Here is a 22,926-nt window from a genome sequence, read left to right on the forward strand (position 1 = left end):
ATTTTCGAATTGGATTTCGATCAATTTTGGGATCGTGATTTTGGCCACTTTTGGTCAGTTTTTGGGGTAGGTCCAAGAACAAAAGTGACTCCAAATAGGGTGTTATACCTAGGGTATGAGTTTGGAGCCATGGTTTTGAGATTTTCCGGCGATGCGTAATCCCTTTAGGCACCAACACTACCAGCCTGTGTGGCGGCCCGTGGGCAGGGGTAGTGAAGTTGCACTGTGTCTCGATGAGATCCTTAGGTTGTCATGAGTGCGTAGGATTTCGCGGATCTCAATTCAGACGTCGTTTTACTATCGAACAGATTTTTGCATATTGCGCGTTATCCGGGTTCGATAGGTTGGGACCGTTGGATGGTCTCGAATATAATATATGTTAATCTAGGTATTTGTAGGATCGTGTAGGAATTCACGGATCGTGAATCGGAGGCCCGAATGTTCCGATTAAACAATTTAAAGTTTATGTCTTATATTAATCGTCAGATCGTGCGATCGTGAGCAATCTGACTGTCTGATCTGGACTAAACTTGTAAGACGAGTGTCCTATACCTTGTAGAACCCATAGGAACTTTCGGATCAGACTTTGGAGGTCGTGGGCCTCGTGGGCCTGTTTGACCAGGGTTAGGGTAGTTTGACCCTTGGTTGACCGTGAGTCTCCCGAGGGGATTATCTGGTGCTAGACTATTGTTGAGGTTTACACAATATTAGAAGTAAATTATATATTTATATATGTTTGTAAATGTATAAAACGAGTCTAGAATGTCAGTTTGAAGTGCTATACGCACTACCTTAGGTACCTCCCCGGATTTTGGTTACACTACAAGTACCACCTTGTGAGAGTTAGGTCCCACGTGGCGTAGGTTATCCGGTGTGCGGACAGACCCCATACGTGGCGTTGGTTGTACCGTCGTATGGGGAGATATGTGATATGATGTTCAGGTATCGGGTGGCATAGGTTATCCGGCGTTGAGACAGGCCCTATGCGTGGCGTTGGTTGTATCGGCGTATGGAGAGATTATATGATAATATGTTGAGGTCGCACGTGGCGTAGGTTATCCGGTGTGTCGATAGACCCCATACGTGGCGTTGGTTATACCGACGTATGGGGAGATATGTGATATGATGTTCAGGTATTGCGTGGCATAGGTTATCCGGCGTTGAGACAGACCTCATACGTGGCGTTGGTTGTACCGGCGTATGGAGAGATTATATGATAATATGTTGAGGTCGCACATGGCGTAGGTTATCCGGCGTGTCGATAGACCCCATACGTGGCGTTGGTTGTACCGGCGTATGGGGAAATATTGTGATATGATGTTTAGGTCTCGGGTGGCGTAGGTTATCCGGCTTTGAGACAGGCCCCATACGTGGCGTTGGTTGTACCGGCATATGGGAAGATATTGTGATAGTATGGTATGGTTGTATGGGAAGATATTGTGATAGTATGGTATGGTTGTACGTGGCGTAGGTTATCCGGCGTGTTGACCGGCCCCATACGTGGCGTTGGTTGTACCGGCGTATGGGGAGATATTGTGATAGTATGGTATGGTCGCACGTGGCGTAGGTTATCCGGCATGTTGACAGGCCCCATACGTGACATTAGTAGTACCGGCGTATGGGGAGATTATGTGAAATACAGAGAAATGAAATAAGGTATTGCCTATGTGTGGAATTGAGTTTTAAAGGAAGAACTACGTGTGGCTTGATCCCTCAGTGAGGGTACGTAGGCAGCCTAAGGTTATTAGGTGCAACNCGGACATAGATGTGATTGTGTTAGGAGGTTAAAACCTCGTATGTTGAAATTGATTAGTTTGTATGTTGAAATTTAGTAGTCATAATTTATATTTGAATTTATCGTTTGCCTTGTTTAAGGCGTGAATTGATTTGTTAGTATGCTTGGTAGTTGAGAATTATTGGAAGACCAAAGGCCGTTTATGTGAATTGCATGAAATTATATTGTGCGTGCTGCCAGTTGTGGATATTAAATGTGTTTTTATGCAGGTTGTAATTTTGGAAAATGTTCAATTTACAGGGGAGACTCTGCCGAAATTTCGGCAGAAAGTCTCGTACCCTTATTCCATTTTGGGAAAAAGGGTATAACTTTAGAAGTGGGACCGACATTGGGGTGATGTCGGGAATTTTCACAGGATTCACCTCGGGTTTTGGAAAATTTAGGGCGGCTCCTTTCAAAGCACCCTACGCAACTATGCTCTTATAGGTATCGAGTCCCAAAGAACACAATTGTTGGCGAGATTTGTGTGGTTGCATGTCGTGTATGTGGCTGGCTTTTTAGAGACTCATGTTGTGCTGGTTGTGGCCTTAGCGTAGGACGTGCACTTCTCAAGGAATGTACAATCTGTGGGAAGGAAGAAGAACACTCGAATTTTGAGTGCCCGGAACACGAGGAGAAACGTAAGAATTCTGGTTTTACTTATGACCCTTATACTGGTTCTTTTTCTGTCGAGATTCGCCCTTTGAAATAGGAGAGAATGAAGAGTTAATTGTACTCTTGAGTTAAAGCAAAAGAGCAAAGAGTGCTTTTCCTCTCTTCTTCTATCAGACTTCCATAAAGGAGGGCCACTTGTGGCAAATCTTCTGCAAAGGGAGACATATGAAAATAATTATAGATTTAGTGATATACCCATTTTTAGCACTAATATTATAGATAAATCCTACACCATTGAATTTCTATAAACAAACTATAAAAAAATTCAAAAAAAGACAGCTGGCCTTATTGAATTTAATATTAATTATTAAATTACTTTGATGCCCTATTGAGTATTTTAGGTATTCTTATGAGATTTTGGAGTTTGGTTTGTTTTAAGAAATTGATGGCAGTTTTGTAATTTATAAGAAGTTAAAAGTCTCTTTGTTATATTCTAAATGGACTTTGGGTGTGTTTCTAAAGTCTATTTTATATGGGGTATTTTTATAATTTGAGCCCCCATATTGGGTATAATAGTGAATCTCCCAAATAATTATTAGGGTTTCAATTATGTAACAAGAAGAATACTAGTTTTAATGCTTCAATTTCTTTTACGCTTGAGTAAAAACTACTAAGAAGAAAAGTAATATTTGTTGTCAATTCAAAGAGACCGAGATCAACATCAGAAATATCCTCATTGCTTGTTAAATTGATCTTAAATTTTGAACTGTTAATAAACAAACGGCAAATTAAAACCAAAACGGTTCCAAAATAGAACAAGAATGGGTTCGAGTCCTAACATCCGTTTAGTGTGTGTGAGTTTAATTTGCTATCGCCCCTTTTAATAGGAAAGGTCATCAATAAATAAATATTTAAAAAAAGAAGAAGAAGAAGAATGAAATAACACCAAAACCTCAGCTCCCAACGGTTTATTCTTTTTAGCAACATTCCAAGTAGAAAGTATGTATGAAGATTATATTTACTTAATAATTCGTCAACCTCTATCCCCATCCTTCTGATTTTTCCCACGTTTGATCATCTCAAAAAAAGAAAAAAAGAAAAAAGCGAAATTGTTAAAAACTACGGCCATAAAAAAAAGAAGAAAAAACACATTACTAATCCATTTCTACAATGAGGAAAAAACTTACGATTCCAAATGTCGAAATGTACGCAGTAGTAACGTAATATATCATACATCTGAGAAAATATGCAATAAATGTGTTGGTACTATTCTGAATAATACAATGAGGGGGGTATTTTTATTTTCTACTCTAAAAATAAAATATGAAGAAAACAAACTAAATAAAATAAAATGAAGGAAAGAAGAAGAAGTGGACAATAGATAGGTTCTCGAAATAGGGTCGCTGAAAGAGGATGCAAACACACTGGTAATAGGACCTCCTGGTAACCACAGCTTCAACTTTAGGAACGTACCCTTCGATAGGATCCTCTAAGGCTTCAAACTTGTTGAGCACGTCATCGGGCGACAGACGGATGGACCCCGTAAGGGTAATGTGGGGCTCGATCACGGGTCCACCAAACTCGGACCGAAGGCCTTCCATCAGCTTCTTGATCCTGCAAGACACGTCATCCGATGGGATGGCCCACAACGAATACGTTTGTCTTTCGTCCTTACTCACCACCAACTCCGCCAGCGTATCTTCCATGGTGAAGTATTAAAACACCTTAGTCTCTCTCTAGAGAAAGAGCAGATATCAAGAGATTGAGAAGAGGGAGGGATGGATGTGGAAATGTATTTCGTTTTTATTGGGAAGGGATGCTCAGGAGATTAGTGGATTATTTACATGAACAGATTGCATTTTAAAACATGATTTATTTACAAATTATTTCGCAATATAGGAGAGCAGACCTTTTTTATTGTAGATAAGCCACTGAAAAATTGAAAATTGCAAATAAATTCTCTCTTCTGTTTACTGTAAAACAGGAGGTGAAAACACACTAATCAGCAAAAAACTAGACATTATTGTTTTAGATTACGGGTTTTTGGATTTAGCAACGGCCAGCAGCAGTTTACAGACCTTTCACGACGATATATATCCATCGGCGATTTATTCCTCTGCTAACTGCTACATAAAGCCCAGTGTCTCTTTTAGCGACGGTATAGCCCCCAAAATCTTTTGGTTTTTCCTTTAAGAAAGGAATTTTTTGGACAGAAAGCAATTTCGGGGATCTCGTATGGTTTAAAGTATTGCGTTTTGTCCTTGCCATCTAAGATTCTAAGAAAAGTCACTTGTGCGCCATTTATAAAATTTATAACAACAAAATACAAACCGAAAAAATTCTTCTACAAGTGGAAAGCAATTCACTTCACTTGATCAGCATATATATATATAAGGGCATGATGCTTTCATCTCCCTGTGGTGCCTAATTGACCCCATTGATTGTATGGCAAGGCTGCTTTGCTTTACCCACAAAGTCCTTTAACAGCACTGCTTCCCCAAATTGGGATTGTCAAAACTCAAAATAAGGTTCAATAATCAATCCCCATGGCATTCGGCGGCCAAACTGCATGGGAAAACATTGTCGTCAGAGATAGGGAACACCAGGATTGCCAAACTGCATGGGAAAACATTGTCGTCAGAGATAGCGAACACCAAAGAGAATCATAAGTTGGAAAGGGAAAATAACATTTACCTGGGAAACACAGAGCCATCCCATGAGTTTCGGGGTTCCTAATTAAAAACTGTGGGATTTACGAACACTTAAATCATGCATGAGCACCCAAGATTCCTGAAAGTCAAAGATAGACATACATGAATTAAAAATCATGCATGAGCACCCAAGATTCCTGAAAGTCAAAGATAGACATACATGAATCTATGTCGTACTTATGAAAGAGTAGAATCGAAAAGAAAGAGGATCCAACAGAGGGAACTTTTGTAATGGCACAAGCCTACCACCAGCCCCTACCATCCCACAAGTACAAAACAAAACCAGCTGTTTTCTTGTTTATCACCTTAATTCCCTATTCGGCAAATCATTGTTACTTTCTGATATTATATTTTATAACATGTTCTGGCAAAGAGTATTACTTCACGGTTAAAGTACTAGACATTTCAACAACTTCTGTAATTGAACAGAAAACAGAGTGGTAATACCCACCTATAGTAATTTCTTATTAGAGTATTCTTTGGGTAAGAAAAGGTACATAAGTATATTGATAGTGCTGATTCACTCGCAAACTTTTAAAGCAATATATGAATAAAGATCTAGACAAAAATTTCCATGGTTGAAATCTAAATAGAATTGATTCAGCTTAAGTCCAAAATTGAGACCTCAATTTATGTCAGTCGACAAAAGAACACAAAAAACATATCAAAACAAGTAGTAACCACAAGAAGAGAAAGCATTACCGTGGAAGATTATCACAAAGCAGAAGATAGTGGTGACGATCATTGCCAAGAAGTTTATCTTCGACGATGATGTTTTATCAGATTTCATTTTCTTTAATGCATTCATCCTTTCTCTCCTTGCACGCCGCAACCTTGAACGCTTTGAAATTTCTTTGACGAACTCTATATCGGCGGCATGTAATGATGGACCTGTAGGAGGCCGAGGTGGCTTGGGATGCTTTTTAGGGATCTTTTTCTGTTTCTCGACTGTCCTCTTCTCCATTCTTCCTTCTGCCATTTGCCCCATACTACTAGCTAACATATCCATATTCTGACCAATACTTGATACATTATTGCCTGCACTTAGCCCATCACTAGCTGCTATTGATCCATCAACATACAAGTACCCACTCCTTGCCCTAGCCATTGTTTTCCTGGAACATTTACCATCTGAACCCGACCCTTCATTTCCATCTTCTTCACTGGTGCTTTCAGTCTCACCACTTTCCAAGTCAAAATCCAGATCATTTTCCCTAGAACCTAGATGATCCATTACATGCCTAACCTCGGACTTCCCCTCTAAGCCTCTAAGATCTCAAAGGTATAAACATTCGATTCAAACACAAAACAACCTATACAATATTCTCAGCTAAGTCAGCTAACCCATTTTTAAGATCACGTGACATCTCAAACACAATTCACGAGTTTATGGCCATTAAGCAAGAAACCTTTTTCCTACTAATATGAACAAGTCATACGTAAAAACTATAAGATTTGCTTCTGCATCTAACTAACCAGTACTTATCCCAAATAGTAAAAATGGTACGACCTTGTCATCAATATAACCTCAAATAAAGTGTCCATTTGTTCTCATTTCTTCTTCCTGGAATTTAACACAAAAACAGCCAAAATATAAAAAATCAAAAAACGAAAATACTAGAATAGTTACGAACAGATTCCGCTCACAAAATTCAGTTCGAAAAAAGTTAAGCATAAAAAATTACGTTTACAATAACTTCCATGATTTGCTTGGCACCCGAGAAAATGTAAGAAAACAGAGGCAATTATAGAAATTGGACGCAAATTTTCTCATTGTAAAAGTGAGGCATGATAAGATATAGGACTAGATTGGGTTGCAGAGTATTGTGATCCCATTTCACCCAATTAAAAAGAAATACAATTCGAGAACTATAACCTCCAAAAAAAGCTAGGTATTTTCCTGTCTTGTCTACCATTTTCTCAGGAACCAAACAGAAGCAAAATTTGAAAAAGGCATCATTGGCATCACAAAGGAATCAATGCACGTACCTTAGACAGAAGAGAGGACGTTTGTAGAGGGAAGGGCAGAGAGCAATTCCGAGAGCCAAACCAGCTGAGCTTAATTGGGGGCATTTCGCAAATATGAAACAAAACTAGGCTTATCTCTCGATGTCATAGCAATGCCCGTATAGACGACATACCGTTTGATACATCCTCGCGACACGTCATTCTTTCTTTATTTTGTAATTGTTTTGTTTTTGGTCGAAAAAGATTTTTATAATTGTTTAACCCTCAATTAGTGATGAAACTTTTTCCTGTTTTTTTCACTTACAATTTTGGTGCAGAGGACAAAAAAGGAGGCAAAGGGGGCACAATTGAAGTTTTTTTAATATAATATTTCTATTTATAATTGTTTATCCAATGTTATTTTTTATGCGATTTATTAAATTATTGATGTCCATGAATGATACTATTTGTACTATATTTATTGATCACAAATTATTTATGGATATCATATATATTAGTAGGTTCCAATTCTATTGGAAAAGTGGTCATCAGAAAAGTGAATTCAGACACAGTTTGATGAAACAAGGAACATTCTGAGCAAAAACGAAATCCATAAGCCATAAGCAATAATACATTTTTTAAAAATGGCATAAAAATCACAACAGAAAGAAAGAAAAAACAAGAAACACACTGCTTTTCTTACACCCAAAGCATTAACAATAGGAAAGAAGCCACAAAACGGATAGACCTATCAGAAACCGTCCGAGTGCACTTCCAAAAACATCTTCTATAAAATGAGTATGGCAGGACGCAGCACTTACCTCCACTTTAACGCCATGAACTTCAACTTCGTATGGACGCATTTTTGACAGGAAACTGAAAGGGATCATTTTGAAACGAAACAAGAAGAGCCAACAAGAAGATGTCCAAAATATATATAGACCGAGTTTGGTTAACTTTTTTACTTGTATATTGGGCAGTGGAAAAATCAAAGACCTTCTACGTTCTCATTGTATTGATGGTCAATGTTCTCACACACACCAAAGAGACACTGGTTGTATATAGTGATGGTGAAGTTATGAGGTTAGTGAACATCTTCATTTTTTGTCAATGAGCTTTTTGGTAATTGATGTTAACTAACTGCAATAGGCCATTGTGATGGTCAATAGTGATGGTCACGAGGGAATGAGGAAGACAAAAAAAGGTGGAAGAACAGTGAGGGATTGTGATGAAACGAATGATTGATGAGAGTGGTGCTATTCCATTCCATCATTTGTAAACATCATGAATTGCACACTTGATCTCCTCCTTATTTGAAAAAACTTCGCAGTCCAATTACAATTAGGTTTCAGTTTCAAGCAAGGCCCAACTACAGTTCCTCTCCTATACCTAGTGGAGTGGCTGGCTTAGACCAACTTCACATCTCAAATCTGCCAATTTGCACATTTCAAGTTTGAGTTTCTTGAGAAATCTAACTTGCAATAGGCATAGTGGTGGTGTTGGTGGTCAACGAACAGGGGGAAGAAAAAAAAAAAAAGAACAAGAAACAAATCTTAGAAGCAAGCGGCATTCAGTACAATCAAAACAAATGGAAATTCCTGGCAGTCAAAAAGAAGAGAAACTATTGAGTTGTATACCAAAATAATGAGCAGAATACTTTCTGAAAATTATTACTAGCTTATACATCATATTAAAATTGAAAAGATTTTCAAACATGCATAACTTAAGGGGTGTATCCAATTCTAACTTTTAAAGACTTTTTTTGAGTGAATGACTTTTCTAGAGTTGACAAATTCTTAATGACTTTTACATACTTTATAAAGTTAAGTGACAAACTTTCATATACTTTTGTTATAGAGTTTTATAGACTTTTAAATACTTATTTTTATATGTATTTTACAAATAGCATTTATCTTTTATGTTGATTGAACTAGTCGGCATACATTGAACAAAAAATTAGGGAAAAAACCAATTGGATACAATTACATAAAAGCAAAGAATAGTTCTCCTTAACATTAGAAAATGATAAAAATGACAAAGTACATTTGAAAATGTACCATAAGGAAATAATTGGCAGTCAATTAGCCATGATTCAGTTTACAAAAAAGCTTAGCCATGATTCATTTCAATGACGGTGAATAAACCATAATACAAATTCCTTTTAAAAATTCCAATGCTCATTACCGTTGAGTTCCGTTATTATCTTGCATAGCATTTCTCCACATGTCAGAAGCTATACCAACTCTCCATTCATTAGCATTCTCTCGTTGTTGTTCTTGATGAGTTTCAAAAACTTGTTCCACATTATCTCCTTCATTCCCTGGTAATGGTGAAGATGATGAAGACTCGTTCTCTAGTTCAATAGGAAATTCATCAGAACGACATTCCCTACGAAGAAAATTATGTAGTCCTGCAGAAGCTAAAACAAGCTCTACTTGAGTCCTATATGGGAATGGAGGTGCTGACTTGAAAATTGTGAATCTTGATTTAAATATCCCAAATATCCTCTCAATTACATTCCTCAAGGAAGCATGGCGAAGATTGAACAACTCAGTTGCATTTTCGGGGTCACGACCTTGACCAGCAAAATCTTGGAGATGATATCGTACACCAATTACTGCCAGTTGTGGATATTAGATGTGTTTTTATGCAGGTTGTAATTTTGGGAAATGTTCAATTTACAGGGGAGACTCTGCCGGAATTTCGGCAGAAAGTCTCGTACCCTTATTCCATTTTGGCAAAAAGGGTATAACTTTAGAAGTGACCCGACATTGGGGTGATGTCGGGAATTTCCACAGGATTCGCCTCGGGTTTTGAGAAATTCGGGGCGGGTCCTTTCATTTTTTTTGAGTTTGTTTATAGAAATTCAATGGTGTAGGGTTTATTTATAATATTAGTGAATATCTCCAAAAAAAAAAAAAAATGGGCACAGAAAATATCAGCATCCAAGTCAGGAGAAGCCCTGCAAAGTGGCTTAAGATCAAGACCAACTTCAGCTGCCAATTCATAGAGATCTAACTTTGGGAGACTCAGTTTCCTCAGTATCGTAGCTGCCAAATCTGTGTGACGAATTGGGATCATCAAGCAACGACTTCCAACACAGAGAATCAACAATTTGGCACGGCCAGACTTTGTCTTAACATCAAGTCCCACACAACAGGACTTTTATAGGATATGGATATGGAAAGGCATGATGCTGAAATACTATATTCCAAGTAATTCTAGAAAATAAAATAGAGAGGAAGGCATAAGCAAATTCAAGAAGAGTGTTCAAATATATAGGTTGAGTTTCGTGAATATTGTTATTGGAGAATTCAATTGCATCAAAGTAGTATATGGTATGTAGACAAATGTGTTGGGTTAATCACATAGATTTTGGTGATTATATGAATCCAGGCCATGCTAATTGAAGACCTCTTCTCGATATGTACATAGGGATGTGGAAAGTCAAGTCATTAATTTGGAAAAAAAAAAAATTATATTGATCAGTCTTATCTCATATCTTGTATTTATCTTTCAACAAAAAAAAGTTATTTATATTAGTATGTATGGAGCTTAATGTCAAAATGGTCCTTCTAGTTCATGTGTTCTTAATTTGGTCAATTTAGTCCACAGGTTTGTATCCACTAATTAATGTAAGAGAATTTATCAAACAACTATTAAATGAGGCATGTATATTGCACACAAGAGAACACAAATGTAATTGTCAATTATTGGTCAATGGATACAAATTTAGAGACTAAATTAGCCAAATTGAAAACATCGATACAAGATTGGAACTCTTACTAATCATCAATAAAATTCTTTATTGGAGAAGCTCCAATATGAACTAGGTCATCCACTCATATTATCACATAGACATGTTATATACGTGTCCATTGACTTGATACTAATGCCCGCCATTTAAAAAAAAAGGTAATAATGTACATCAAACTTGTTCCTGAAACGGGACTTTGCAGTGGCGAATTTCTCAGTTGTTCTGATCAATCAAAGTACCATTATCCACCACCCTAACCTTTAAACTTCAACATTTCCGTGTCCAATTTAAACAGAAATTGTGAGAGCTATCGTTTTGGGATAAATTATGCCAAGTACGTAACTCAAGCATGATGAAGATGTTTGTATATATGCTGATCAGTTTGGCGAGTTTATTGCGATTTAAGGGTTTCTTTTGTAAATAAGTAGAGTATGAACCCTGATCAGCAGCATGCTTGATCTTGATGAGAGGTCAGCTTGTTAGTCTTCTTGTCTTCTAGCATGAACCCTAAACAAACAAACAAATCCCTTAAGCTGGAAATTGCAGTATAAACAAAATATTATATGTATAAATAAATAAATAAATAAAAAAAAAGGTCAATGGTTGCAAACTAGTGAACGTTATAGAAGAAATCCACCCGAAAAAAGAAAGACAAAAAACAAAAAAAACAAAAAACAAAAAAAAACTTTGAAATACGGTTTCGAAAGCCCCTTTTCTTTTCTAGGTAAAGATTCAAGTCACTTTTTTTCTTTAAAAAAAAAAGAAAAAAAAAGAAAGAAAGTTTATCTTTACATTGATTCTACAACAAGTTACATCACCCAAAATTATAAATAAATGAAAATATTGGTTAATACTTATAATTGTTTTGGTTTTAACCAAATTTGGTTAAACTTATAATAGGCCCAGCCCCTTTTTCACACCAAAGCAAACCCTCGCACCATAAGAACAGAAAGTCCCACACACGCCGAGACCCTACCTTGGCTCAAAATTAGGGTTCTTCTCTCATGGAACGTCAAAAGCGCAAGTTCGTGGCTGCTGCAAGTTGTGAAGGCGAAGGAGGCCGCAGAAGGAGAATGACAGACAGATTTAGCAATCTTCCTGACCAAATCGCCCACGTCATTCTTTCGTTCCTTAGCATGGCTGACCTTGCTCGACTCAGTTATGTGTCCAAATGTTGGAGAGAACTTTGTCTTTCATCTCCGGTTTTCAATTTCAATGAATATAACTGCATAGGGGATGCCGACATGTGTGATAGCAAGCTGAGGTTGTTGAATATTTTGGAAAGTTTCCTTTTGCTTCGTGCGGATCATAAGATACAGCGCTTCCGTTTTGATTGGCATCTTCCCCTTCCAAAGAAGAATCAAAGCTCATCATCATCATCATGCGGCTGTCGTGATGTCTACTATCGTGTGATGTCGTGCGTCCAGAAGGTGGTGAGATGTAACGTTGAACAGCTTGAGCTTAATCTCCTTGGACTAGGTGAACCCAATCTGAATTTTCCGTCTTCCATCTTTCTTTGTGAATCTTTGAAGTCTCTGTCGGTCTACACAAACCTTGCAATTCTTAGAGCCCCCTCCTCCTCCTCATCTTTTTCCTCTAATCTCAAAGACTTGCAGTTGTTGAATGTTGTTATAGCAGATGATGAGGGGTTTTTCAAATGGATCTCATGTTCTTGCAAATGCATCCGGAAATTAGGTCTTGACCATACTTATATGATTAAAAATCTCAATATTGAAAGCTCTTCTTTGGAGAGGTTAAGTCTTTCTTATCCCCAACCTGATCTTGACACACTTAACATCTCCTGTGAAAATCTTCAACTGTTAAGTATCTCCTTATGTCCTGATTCACCCAGCATGACATCATTGAATATTTTTGCACCAAATCTTAAACAGTTGTGGTGGGAAGGGAATTTGATGAATCATCCAAATCTCAGAAAGTTTCAAAGTTTAGAATCGGCTGAGGTTTGTTTTGATTCCGTAGGCAAAGTTTCTCTTGAAAAAACTCAAAAGTTCAAAAGTACTTTGATAAAATTGAAGACTAGAGTAGATGACTTTGAGCCCTTATCTGAAGTCTTTCACGGTTTAAGAATCAATGAAGTTCTTATTCTGAATGAAGCGGCCATTAAGGTATAGTAAAAAGAACCCGATCGAGAATTTACTTATTTTGAATTATTATTTATGTGAAGTTTAAATTGACAAAGATGATAGAGATTTTCCCTATACAACATTGCAGGTTATGTTCAAGCTGGAAGGGTCGATGCCAGTTTCATTCAACAATGTTCAAAGTTTGCGTATGAATATTGGGTGCGTAATTGACGAGATAGTCCCTTCAATGGTCTCTGTTCTTAGAGGAATGCCTTACTTGCGTACCTTATACATAAAGCGTTGCCCACCTTTTCATGAACTTGAATCTAATGTAAGTTGGATTTTGTCTTTCTTTTTCCTTCTCTCCCACACATGTAACAAAACCCAAAAAAGATTGTGCTCTCTCTCTCTCTCTCTCTCTCTCTCTCTCTCTCTCTCTCTCTCTCTCTCTCTCTCTCCTTTTTTTCTATTTTTGGAATTAATCTTCGACTTATCCGGTTTTTGATTTCATGTCTTTCCAGGAATGCGGATTTGATATAGGATACTGGAAACTGCATAACCTTGGATTTATTAATCGACTTGAATTCTTCACCATAGAGATTTTAGACGGGTACAATGTAGTTGAATTAGCAAGGTACGTACTCGAGTGTGCTCAGAAATTGAAGAAAGGTGTCATAATTTGTTCAGCTCAAAATTTGGAGGAAGTTAAGCGGAAATTAGAGAAATGCAAAATGATTTCCAAGGCTGCAATTGTCTTTAAGGAAAGACCCAAAAGTGAACGAAGACTGCTCTTTTAATTGTTTTGCAGAAGTTATATGTTTATGTTTTAGTACCGAAACGTTATTGTGAAGTTTGGTAGAACTTCTAATGGGGACAACTCGTTTAGACTTAGCGTTATTGGTTTGTACTGCCATGGAAGAAAGAGCTTCTCTCTCTCTCTCTCTCTCTCTCTCTCTCTCTCTCTCTCTCTCTCTCTTGTTTTGTTCTTTTTCCCTGCATCCGTAAAATGATCAGCCGCCACTCAAAGTGGAGCCTCTTCGACTTGGTCCTTTGATCCTTATTGTTTGATGTGCATTGAAGCATCAAAGGCTGCAATGGCCTTAACTTGCATATATTTTGATAATTGACATTATTGACTAATTGTACAACAAAGGAAACATTATAATGATCTGTAGCTGAAAACGTAATGCTTCCTTGGACCTTGACACAAAACTATTTTCCTGAAATGCAATTTTGGCACGTCCAACTCTGTTTTCAGTTACCAATTCATAATGGCTAAAGCTAATACATAACGAGCTACTCAAATCAGCTTGGACATGTTAAATTCACATTCTCCCTTCCTATTTTCTCTCTTGCACACATTTTGGTGCCAGTTTTTTTATTTCACTGTAAAATGCCCATTATATATGTCGAAGCTCTACTCCCTTGAATCATGGTTTCTTGGTTTACTAATTTGCTTATCATGTTATTGGGAAAGAAAATAGACAATGTTGTTTAAATCAGCAGCGGTTTCTATCTTTTTAACTCAGCAGAAATTAGACAATCATCTATGTTATGGCGGTTTTTGGGAAAGGGTATAGCCACGCGGCTATACTATTTAAAAAAAATTAAAAACCAGGTATAACCGCACGGCTATACTATTTATATATATTTAAAAAGACCCGCCTAACGCCAAGGGGCCACGTGTCAAAAAAGTAAAGCCTCGCGGCTATGCCCGGTAGAATGCTGAAAAATTAACATGATCTGCTCCAGTAACTAGGCTAATCGACCCAGCCCAAATAGTTTGAACAAGGCGCAGTTAGAATCTCATTCAGACGTCCATCCCACATGAAGCCATTTCTACAGCTAAGCATTATTGTGAGAATGAGTGCAGCTGTGTGTACAGAACACTAGATCAGCAAAAACAGAGAAGATACCATAATAGACTGTAAGCACTTTCAGCTCATCTTAAGACTCGAAAAATCATAAGATACGAGGTCCTCAGAAACAAAACGGCTTATGAAATCAAAATAATTACAGGATATGAAGAATTTTACTTTAAAAAGAAAAAAGAAAGAGTAAGGCAAAACTAGAATCCTGAAACACCAAACCAAAACTAGAGAGTCTAGAAAGGAGTAGGATTCTTAGGGTAAAAATCAATGTCCCAACATTTCATACAAAAATATAAACCTGATTCAAGTTTCCCTTTCTTGTCTGACTCTAGAACCTTTCTTCTAAACTATGGAACCATCACCATGTATCTTCTATAGAAGACCAAAGAATTACATCAAACCGGGGAAAGCTTTCCAAAACAATAAATTAAGATACCAATATCACAGTGACTCACAGTGGAACCATCACCATGCTTGCTTCTGGCTGACCTCCTCCACTCAAAGTGGAAGCCTCTTGGACTTGGTTTTATCTTGGCTTTAGGATATATTGTCTGAAAGTACCCTCAAATTGACTTCCAAACATATGTGAGACCTACAACTGCCACATAGGCAATTAACTGGAATTTTGACAGAAACCCTTACATCAGAAATGCACTGAAAAAACAATTGAGAAATCCGGGGTATTTCCTTGTTAAAACTGAGAGTGTATATCGACAAACATACATTACGAGTATAACTGCAAGATACCAAAATGAATAGGCAAATGTTAAGTGATCACCCTGATCCAGTTTTGATATACCTCGGCCAGTAGATATTCAAAGGTTAAGTCAGGCATCCAAAAAAAATAGTGATTATAATTGTTTTTATGTTTGTAATTTTTAAAAGGAAAAAAAATATACATTTTCGAAATGTGATCTTTTTGTTGTTGTCAATGCTAGGAAGGAAAGATGGGGTTTTTCACACACACATACCATCAAGGTATCATGAGAGTTTGAACTTGAAATTACTGATCTACAAGTCAATGCCATTTTTCATTGTGGTAAACCTTATTGGCATTTTTGAGATGTGGTCAAGTAGATACTCGGATTACAAATTTTGGAAGCAAAAATCCCACTTTTTATAGGCCCAAAAATTATTTCACAAAATAATCCATCTTTTTCAGGTTTATTGGTTTTGTAATGAAAAGTATAGGGTTTTGTCACCTCTCCAACTATCTCTCCATTAGGTGATTTTTTGGGCCCAAGCACTTTTTTGTTGAACTTGGTAATAGGCCCGGCCCCTTTGACACCAAACCCTCGTTCTTATAAGATTGATTACAATACCACCCCCTAGATAAGCTCAAAATTAGGGTTCTTCTCTCATGGAACGTAAAAACCACAACTTAGTGGCTACTGCAAGTTGTGAAGGGGAAGGAGGAGGTTGCAGAGAGAGAATGACAGACGACAGACTTAGCAATCTTCCTGACCACATCGCTCATCGCATTCTTTCGTTCCTTACCACGTATGACCTTGCTCGACTGAGTTGTGTGTCCAAATGTTGCAGAGGATTTTGTCAATCAACCCCGTTCTTGAATTTCAGCCGAGACGACGGCATGGCTGCTGCTGACACGTGTGGTAGGCATCAAAGGTTGTTGAATTCTCTTGAAAGGTTCCTATTGCTTCGTGGGGATCATAAGGTACAGCGCTTTCATTTTGTTTGGAGCAGGAACCAAAGATCATCATTATCGTGCATCTGTCGTGATGTCTACTTCCGGGTGATGTCGTGGGTCCACAAGGCAGTGAAGTGTAACGTTGAAGAGGTTGATCTTGATCTGTTTGGTCTAGATGACCCCATTCTGGATTTTCCGTCTTCCATCTTTCTATGTGAATCTTTGAAGTCTCTATCGGTGCACATGGAGCGTCTGATTCTTAAAGCCCCCTCCGTCTCCTTTTCCTCGAATCTAAAAGACTTGGAGTTGTCGGGTGCTTTTATAGCAGATGAGGAGGGGTTTTTCAAATGGATCTCATGTTCTTGCAAATGCATCCAGATTTTACGTCTTGCATATCCTCGTGGGATAAAAAATCTAAATATTGAAAGCTCCTCTTTGGAAAGTTTTACTCTTTTTGATCCGCAACATGATCTTGACACACTTAACATCTCGTGTGAAAATCTTCAACAGTTAAGTATCTCGTTAAGAGCTGGCTCACCTAGCATCACACCGTTGAATATTTTTGCGCCAAATCTTAAAAAGCTGTGGTGGAGGGGGAATTTGATGAATCACCCAAATCTCGGAAAGTTTCAAAATTTGGAATCTGCTGAGGTTAATCTTGTCCCCGTAGGCAAAGTTCATCTCAGAAAAATTGAAAATTCCAAATGTACTTTGATAAATCTGGTGCGTGGTGGTGCAGATAAATCCCATTGGCTAATTCTATTATCATTTCTAGAATTAGGTTCATATTCACCATGCTTTTGATTATAACGCAGGTCCTTTGTTCTTCATATATATTTGGTTTTAATCTTTCTTTTGGAACTAATCTTTGACTGATTTTGTTTGATTTTCTATTTATTTTTTTTCAGAAATGTGGATTTGATATGGGATACTGGAAACTAGAGAACCTTGCTTTTATTCATGAGCTTAAGTACTTCACGATAGAGCTTTCAGACGGGTCCAATGGTGTTAAATTAGCAAAGTATATACTCGAGTGGGCTCCAAAATTGAAGAGTGTTGTCGTAATTTGTTCACCTCAAAATTTGGAGGAAGTTAAGAGGAAGTTAGCGAAATGCAAGATGATTTCCAAAGCTGCAATTTTCTTTAAGGAAAGACGGGGAAAACCGAACAAAGACAGCTCTTTGATAGGTTTATGCTTAGTGTGAATGTTGAGAGGAACCATTGGGACAAGTTGTTTAGATCTCTCAGCATTATTGGGTTCATTGGTTTCTACTGCCATTGGAGAAAGACCTTTTTTTCTCCCTGCATCTGTAAAATGAATTTTTCTTCCCCCTTAGCTGGACAATAATGCTAAATAGTAGATATCAATATTTGAATCAGGCTTGCTTCTGGTGGAAGCCTCTTCGACTTGGTCCTTTGAGGATTTGTATCCTTGTTTGATGTGCATTGAAGCACGATGATTATTGTCAACTTCAAAAAACCCTCCATAACATTCCTTTGCATCAACATTCTCAATTCTGATTTTTTTTTTTTTTTTTATCAATCATAGCAAGCATCATCGACCACACTACCACCACTTTGACTTGCAAGGTGGTCTTTGCATATTCACACGGGATCCCACGTGTCTCATGCTACTCAGATCAGAGCCTAAGTTAGTGATGCTTAATTCATTGAAATTCCATCCATTAAAATGGAAGAATTATATATCTCCAAATAATAGATAGGAATATTGCAAATAGAGCCATTGCGAGCCAAAAAGTTTAGTATGCATTATAAATACAAAGATTGATTGAATATAAGTTCATATGTAGATATACTGTCCCACATCCTCTATTATCATTTCTAGAATATGTTTTTTAGTACAAATGATAGTCTAAACTAACTATAGGGGATGGAGATTTCTCACACATACACAACTATAATGCTATGGGGATTCTGCAAGTTAAGGACTCCGTTAGCTAATTCTATTATCATTTCTAGAATTAGGTTCGTATTCACTATGCTTTTGATTATAACGCAGGTCATTTTTTCTTCATATTTGGTTTTAATCTTTCTTTTGGAACTAATCTTTGACTGATTTTATTTTTTTATTTTTATTTTTTTTTCAGATATGTGGATTTGATATGTGATACTGGAAACTAGAGAACCTTACTTTTATTAATGAAATTAAGTACTTTATGATAGAGCTTTCAAACAGGGCCGATGGTGTTAAATTAGCAAAGTACATACTCGGGTGTGCTCAGAAATCGGAGAAAGTTGACATAATTTGTTCGCCTCAAAACTTGGAGGAATTTGAGAGGAAGTTAGAGAGAGCCAAGGTGATTTCCAATGCTGCAATTGCCTTTGTGGAAAGACCAAAAACTTAAACAAAGGTAGCTCTTTTCATATTTTGCAGAAGTCGCACATGTTTTAGTATCGAAACCTTTGTGTGAATGTTGATTGATCCATTGGGACAACTTCTTTAAGCATTATTGGTTCATTGGTTTGAAGAAAGAAGGAGCTCTTTGATTTTTTTGGTTTTCCCTGCATTTGCAACATGAATTTTAGTCGGGCTTGCTTCTGGCTGATCTCAATTCAAAGTGTAAGCCGCCAAGTCTCTTGGACTTGGTCCTTTGATGTTGTATCCATATGTTTGATGGGCTTTGAAGGTTTTGTGGGATGAAAGCAGCACAGCACAGCACAGCACAAGCACATGCTATAGGGGTCATTTTCTTTAGCCACCAAGGAGCCACGTGTGGCAAGCATAATACCAAAGGGGTCCCAAAAAAGAAGAGCCTTGAACGAAAACTTTGGTTACGTTTTGGTAGTCCACTTCGTCACAAGACAGAGAATCATAGAGAAAGAGAGAATGCGCCACGAATTGGCCAATTATCTAAGTTTGATGGCATGGCACCACAAAACAAAGTGGCTGCAGTGCAGAAGTGCAGGGTCCCCAAAAACCCTTGGTTTTGACACAAGACATTTTGTCTTCTTACTTTGGTTTTGGGCCCAACTCCAAGGTGTTGCGTGACCAATGTTGTTGGGGCCTTCCTTTATTGGGTGGTTGTTGGACTTTGACAACTCGAAAGTGCTTCCTTCCCTTTTTGTCGTTTTGTGCGACCCTCATTTTTGTCGTTTTGACAAATCCCACTTCTATGTTCTTTTTCTCTTGTGAGGAATATATATGAATCAAATTCACTAGAGGTGCAAATTGAAATTGGGTTTTCAGCAAATTTACCAGGTGAAAACGTTGTTTATGACAAGATGTGATGTGATGCTGGTGGGAGCAAAAAGAGAGAGAGAGAGATATATATATATATATATATATATATAGGCCTATGAAATGAACCAAGGAAAAAAAAAAAAAAATTTCCAAGATGCCTTGTGATGGTGGACACGCGAGACTCAAAATATCGTGATAAATAGTATGGAGGTTCGAGTCCTCTTCAAGGCACAATATTGAAACAAAAAAGAAATTGAATAGTTTAAACTTTAACACATGTACGGAGATTGATTTAATAATGCATGAAAATCATGGGATTAACTTTGAAGTGTGGAAGTAGTTGATTTTCAAACTGGTTTCTCTAAAAAAATACAAACACAAGTTAGAAAAAGTTGTTTGCAATTGATAAAATCAGCAATGTGAGATGCTGAGCCGGAATCCAAAAGTTGATGTAACTTGTTGGCTTAAGTAGACCTGAAGGTCTCCGCTGAGAGAAGCTGAGAAAGATGCAGAATATGAGAAAAATAATGCAGAAGAATATGAGGGGCACGACATATCACTTGGCAGCAAGTGCCACTAATTTGGCACATTCATCTCCATGTCAGAATCAGGTACCCATCTAGAGAACGACACATTGCAGGCCAAGGTGGAACAGGTGTTACGATTTAAATGGGAAAGCGAATTTGAAGCCAATAAATACACCATGGCGATATCTCAAACTTATTACCCATAATTCAACTGATTAAAAGTTTAAAACACAGCCGTCAAACCAGGAAACATATAATTCAAGATTAAAGTACTATAAACACACCAAATGTGAAGAAGAAGAAAAATGAAGCTAAAACAAACCTAGCTAGAAACCCTTTTAGCAGATTCAGGATGCTTTTATTATGGCAAAAGCATTGCTAGGAGCCTAGGGTAATTATATCTCACTGTTCAATCTCCAATAACCTAGCTAGAGAAATAAATCAAAAAATAATAACAATAATAAAAGTAAATTGTGAAGAAAAGAAGAGAAAAAGAGAAAAAGAAGGCACATGGAAGCATGTGAGGATATGGTCTATGTGTTTGAAATGAAGAAATAAATGATAAGCAAACACTCAAAATGTGATTCGTAAACAGACGGGCATGCAAGCCTACAAAGACACAAAATATATGTGGTCCTTGATTCGACCAATTTGGCTCCCAAAAACCCTTTTGAAAACTAACTTGACAATAATGCCATGCCACTCGGGCCTCTGCCCTATCTGTCTCCACTCACGAGCCGACACGTGCCCGATTGCCGTGGCCAAATTTGCTTGCTGATGCTACTGCTCATTTGCTAAGCTCTCAAAGAGGAAAAATAAAAGCCCTAGAGTGACATTTTTGGTGGTAGGGCATGCCCTTCAAGACCTTGTTTTAGACCATAATGTTTTTATTCTCAGAATAATAAGTTAAACATTGTGGGCTTTGTGGAGCAATATTTTTGAATGATTTTAGCTATAGGGCATATCCCGTTGCTTAAAATAGCATGTGAAGGATGTTTTAGGCGCACATGCAAATCCCTTTTGGATTTGGGGTTTGGCCTTTTTGGAGGGTCAGTGTACTTCAAATTGTAGGGTCCCCTAAGGCACATGATGCTGCTGTTTCTTGTAAAAATCAAGTTGCCTCTCATCAACTCTCAAAGGCTTCATTTTCTTTTGGCAGTGGGGCTAATTTTTCCCGACCACCTCCTCCTTCTCCGCGATTTCGTATCTCATAAATCTCCAAATACTGCCAGAGAGTACCCCCTCCCCCCTGCCTCTCTCTTAAAGTTCATTTTCAATTCTGCACGTCTGCCCTTATATTTTCTTATTATTCACTGACTAGAGTGGGGATGGTACTACTAATGCATGGTACCTAGATGCATTCTCGGAGCTTTTATTCTCTACCGCTAGTTGTCTACAACTTTGCGTGTCTATATCTCGTGTTACACGATAATTCACGTATCAAAAAGATAACACACATGATTGTAGACAATAGTTATTCGAATTATAGAAATTCATATTAGAAATTTATTTTTTTCAGGTCAATTAATAGATTGATAAGAACTTTTACTTTCTCTGTGTGTGGTGACACTTGTGGAGAGGGAGGATTTGTGGTTAATGAGATAAGCAGCTGGTCCAATTTTTGTATGGCAATCAGGGACAGTAACATTGCAAAAAGGAGAGAGATAAGCATGCAAGGTCTCTAATCTCCTCTATCATCTTTCTAGTGGGCCTTTTGACCACAACAGTTAGAGAGTAATTGATTGTACTTTAGCTCTAATATCAGAATGTGGAGTACATTGTCAGAATCATTCTAAAGTCAGGAGTGGGGTGACCCAATTTGAGTTACTAATTTGGTTAGTTAATGGTTGATGATTTCGGGACTGTAAAATCACCCTTAAATTACCTCATATGTGAGTAAAAAGAGTGTGAGATGTCAAACTTGGAACGTGAAAATTATGCTTTAGTTTAATTATTTTTTGCCACACATCCCCTAGTTAATTGAGAACATGAAATCTATGATTTATGCTCAAAATTTGATAGTGGGTTAAATGGCATATTGATATTATTTTTCCTCCAAAGTATAGAATTGAAACGTCTTCATCGCCACTTACGTGACTAATCACTTTGCCTTTATGACTTTTGTTTTTGCATTAGAAAGAAACCTTTTAAATTTGGTTTAGGTGAGGACTTAAACGCAATACTTACCACACACATACACATCCTTCTTTTGATGTGTTTACGTAGTTTATGAAAATGAATTGTTGGATATGTTGTTGTTATTTTTTAATGTAAACGGTAGTTTAAATTATAATGAAGAGGGATGTTTTTCTTATACACGCTATTAAGGTATCATCAAAGTTCGAACCTTCTCTAAAAATTAATATCATTCTCATTTTTCACTAGGCTAAATTTCGTTGGCAATATTTTACTATTAATAAATACATATTTATGTCGATAGTTTGACGATAACACAACATACTAAACTAAAAATTAAAAACAGGCTTATGTGGATCAATTGGTTAAGAGTCGTTAATCCTAAGGAGGTTTAATTCCCCACACCCTCAATACTGACTATATTTATAAAAAAAATTATTAAAAAATAGGTACTCAGTGAAAAAACATGACTGTTGTTGAGTTACACGAACCGGAATAAGAAATTAAAACTTTCGTTAAAGGAAAAAACCAAAACTAGAATGTGTTTAATAGTCTAGGTGATCAATTAGAATCAAATTAGGTGGCATACTCCAATCGATTTAGTAATAAATGATTAAAAAAATAAAAGAAAAAGAAATGATAAACGAGCTAAGA

General features: G+C 37.2%; 1 protein-coding gene across 3 annotated transcripts; it reads right to left on the bottom strand.

The window, feature by feature from the left end:
- Window positions 1–4,625: 4,625 nt before the first annotated feature.
- On the bottom strand, window positions 4,626–7,198 carry LOC117629927. Of its 3 annotated transcripts, none has more exons than XM_034362598.1 (4): window positions 7,090–7,198; window positions 5,803–6,664; window positions 5,084–5,179; window positions 4,626–4,954 (listed from the first exon to the last, which is right to left on the bottom strand). In XM_034362598.1, exons 2-3 carry the CDS (start codon window positions 6,332–6,334, stop codon window positions 5,157–5,159), a joined length of 555 nt encoding a protein of 184 aa, XP_034218489.1. In that variant the 5' UTR covers window positions 6,335–6,664; window positions 7,090–7,198; the 3' UTR covers window positions 4,626–4,954; window positions 5,084–5,156. The 3 variants fall into 3 exon arrangements, with proteins under 3 accessions (XP_034218489.1, XP_034218488.1, XP_034218487.1); XM_034362597.1 differs by having other exon boundaries at window positions 4,626–5,005; XM_034362596.1 differs by lacking the exon at window positions 5,084–5,179.
- Between the last annotated feature and the right edge of the window lie 15,728 nt (window positions 7,199–22,926).

The sequence above is a fragment of the Prunus dulcis genome, chromosome 6 (genome assembly GCF_902201215.1).
Source record: "Prunus dulcis chromosome 6, ALMONDv2, whole genome shotgun sequence".
NCBI lineage: Eukaryota > Viridiplantae > Streptophyta > Magnoliopsida > Rosales > Rosaceae > Prunus > Prunus dulcis.

Coding starts and splice junctions, on each gene's coding strand:
- LOC117629927 (XM_034362596.1), bottom strand. CDS start 6,334: ATGGATCATCTAGGTTCTAGGGAAAATGATCTGGATTTTGACTTGGAA. Junction 4,955..5,802: donor CTTTGTGATAATCTTCCACG/GTAATGCTTTCT, acceptor TTTCCCATGCAG/TTTGGCCGCCGAATGCCATG.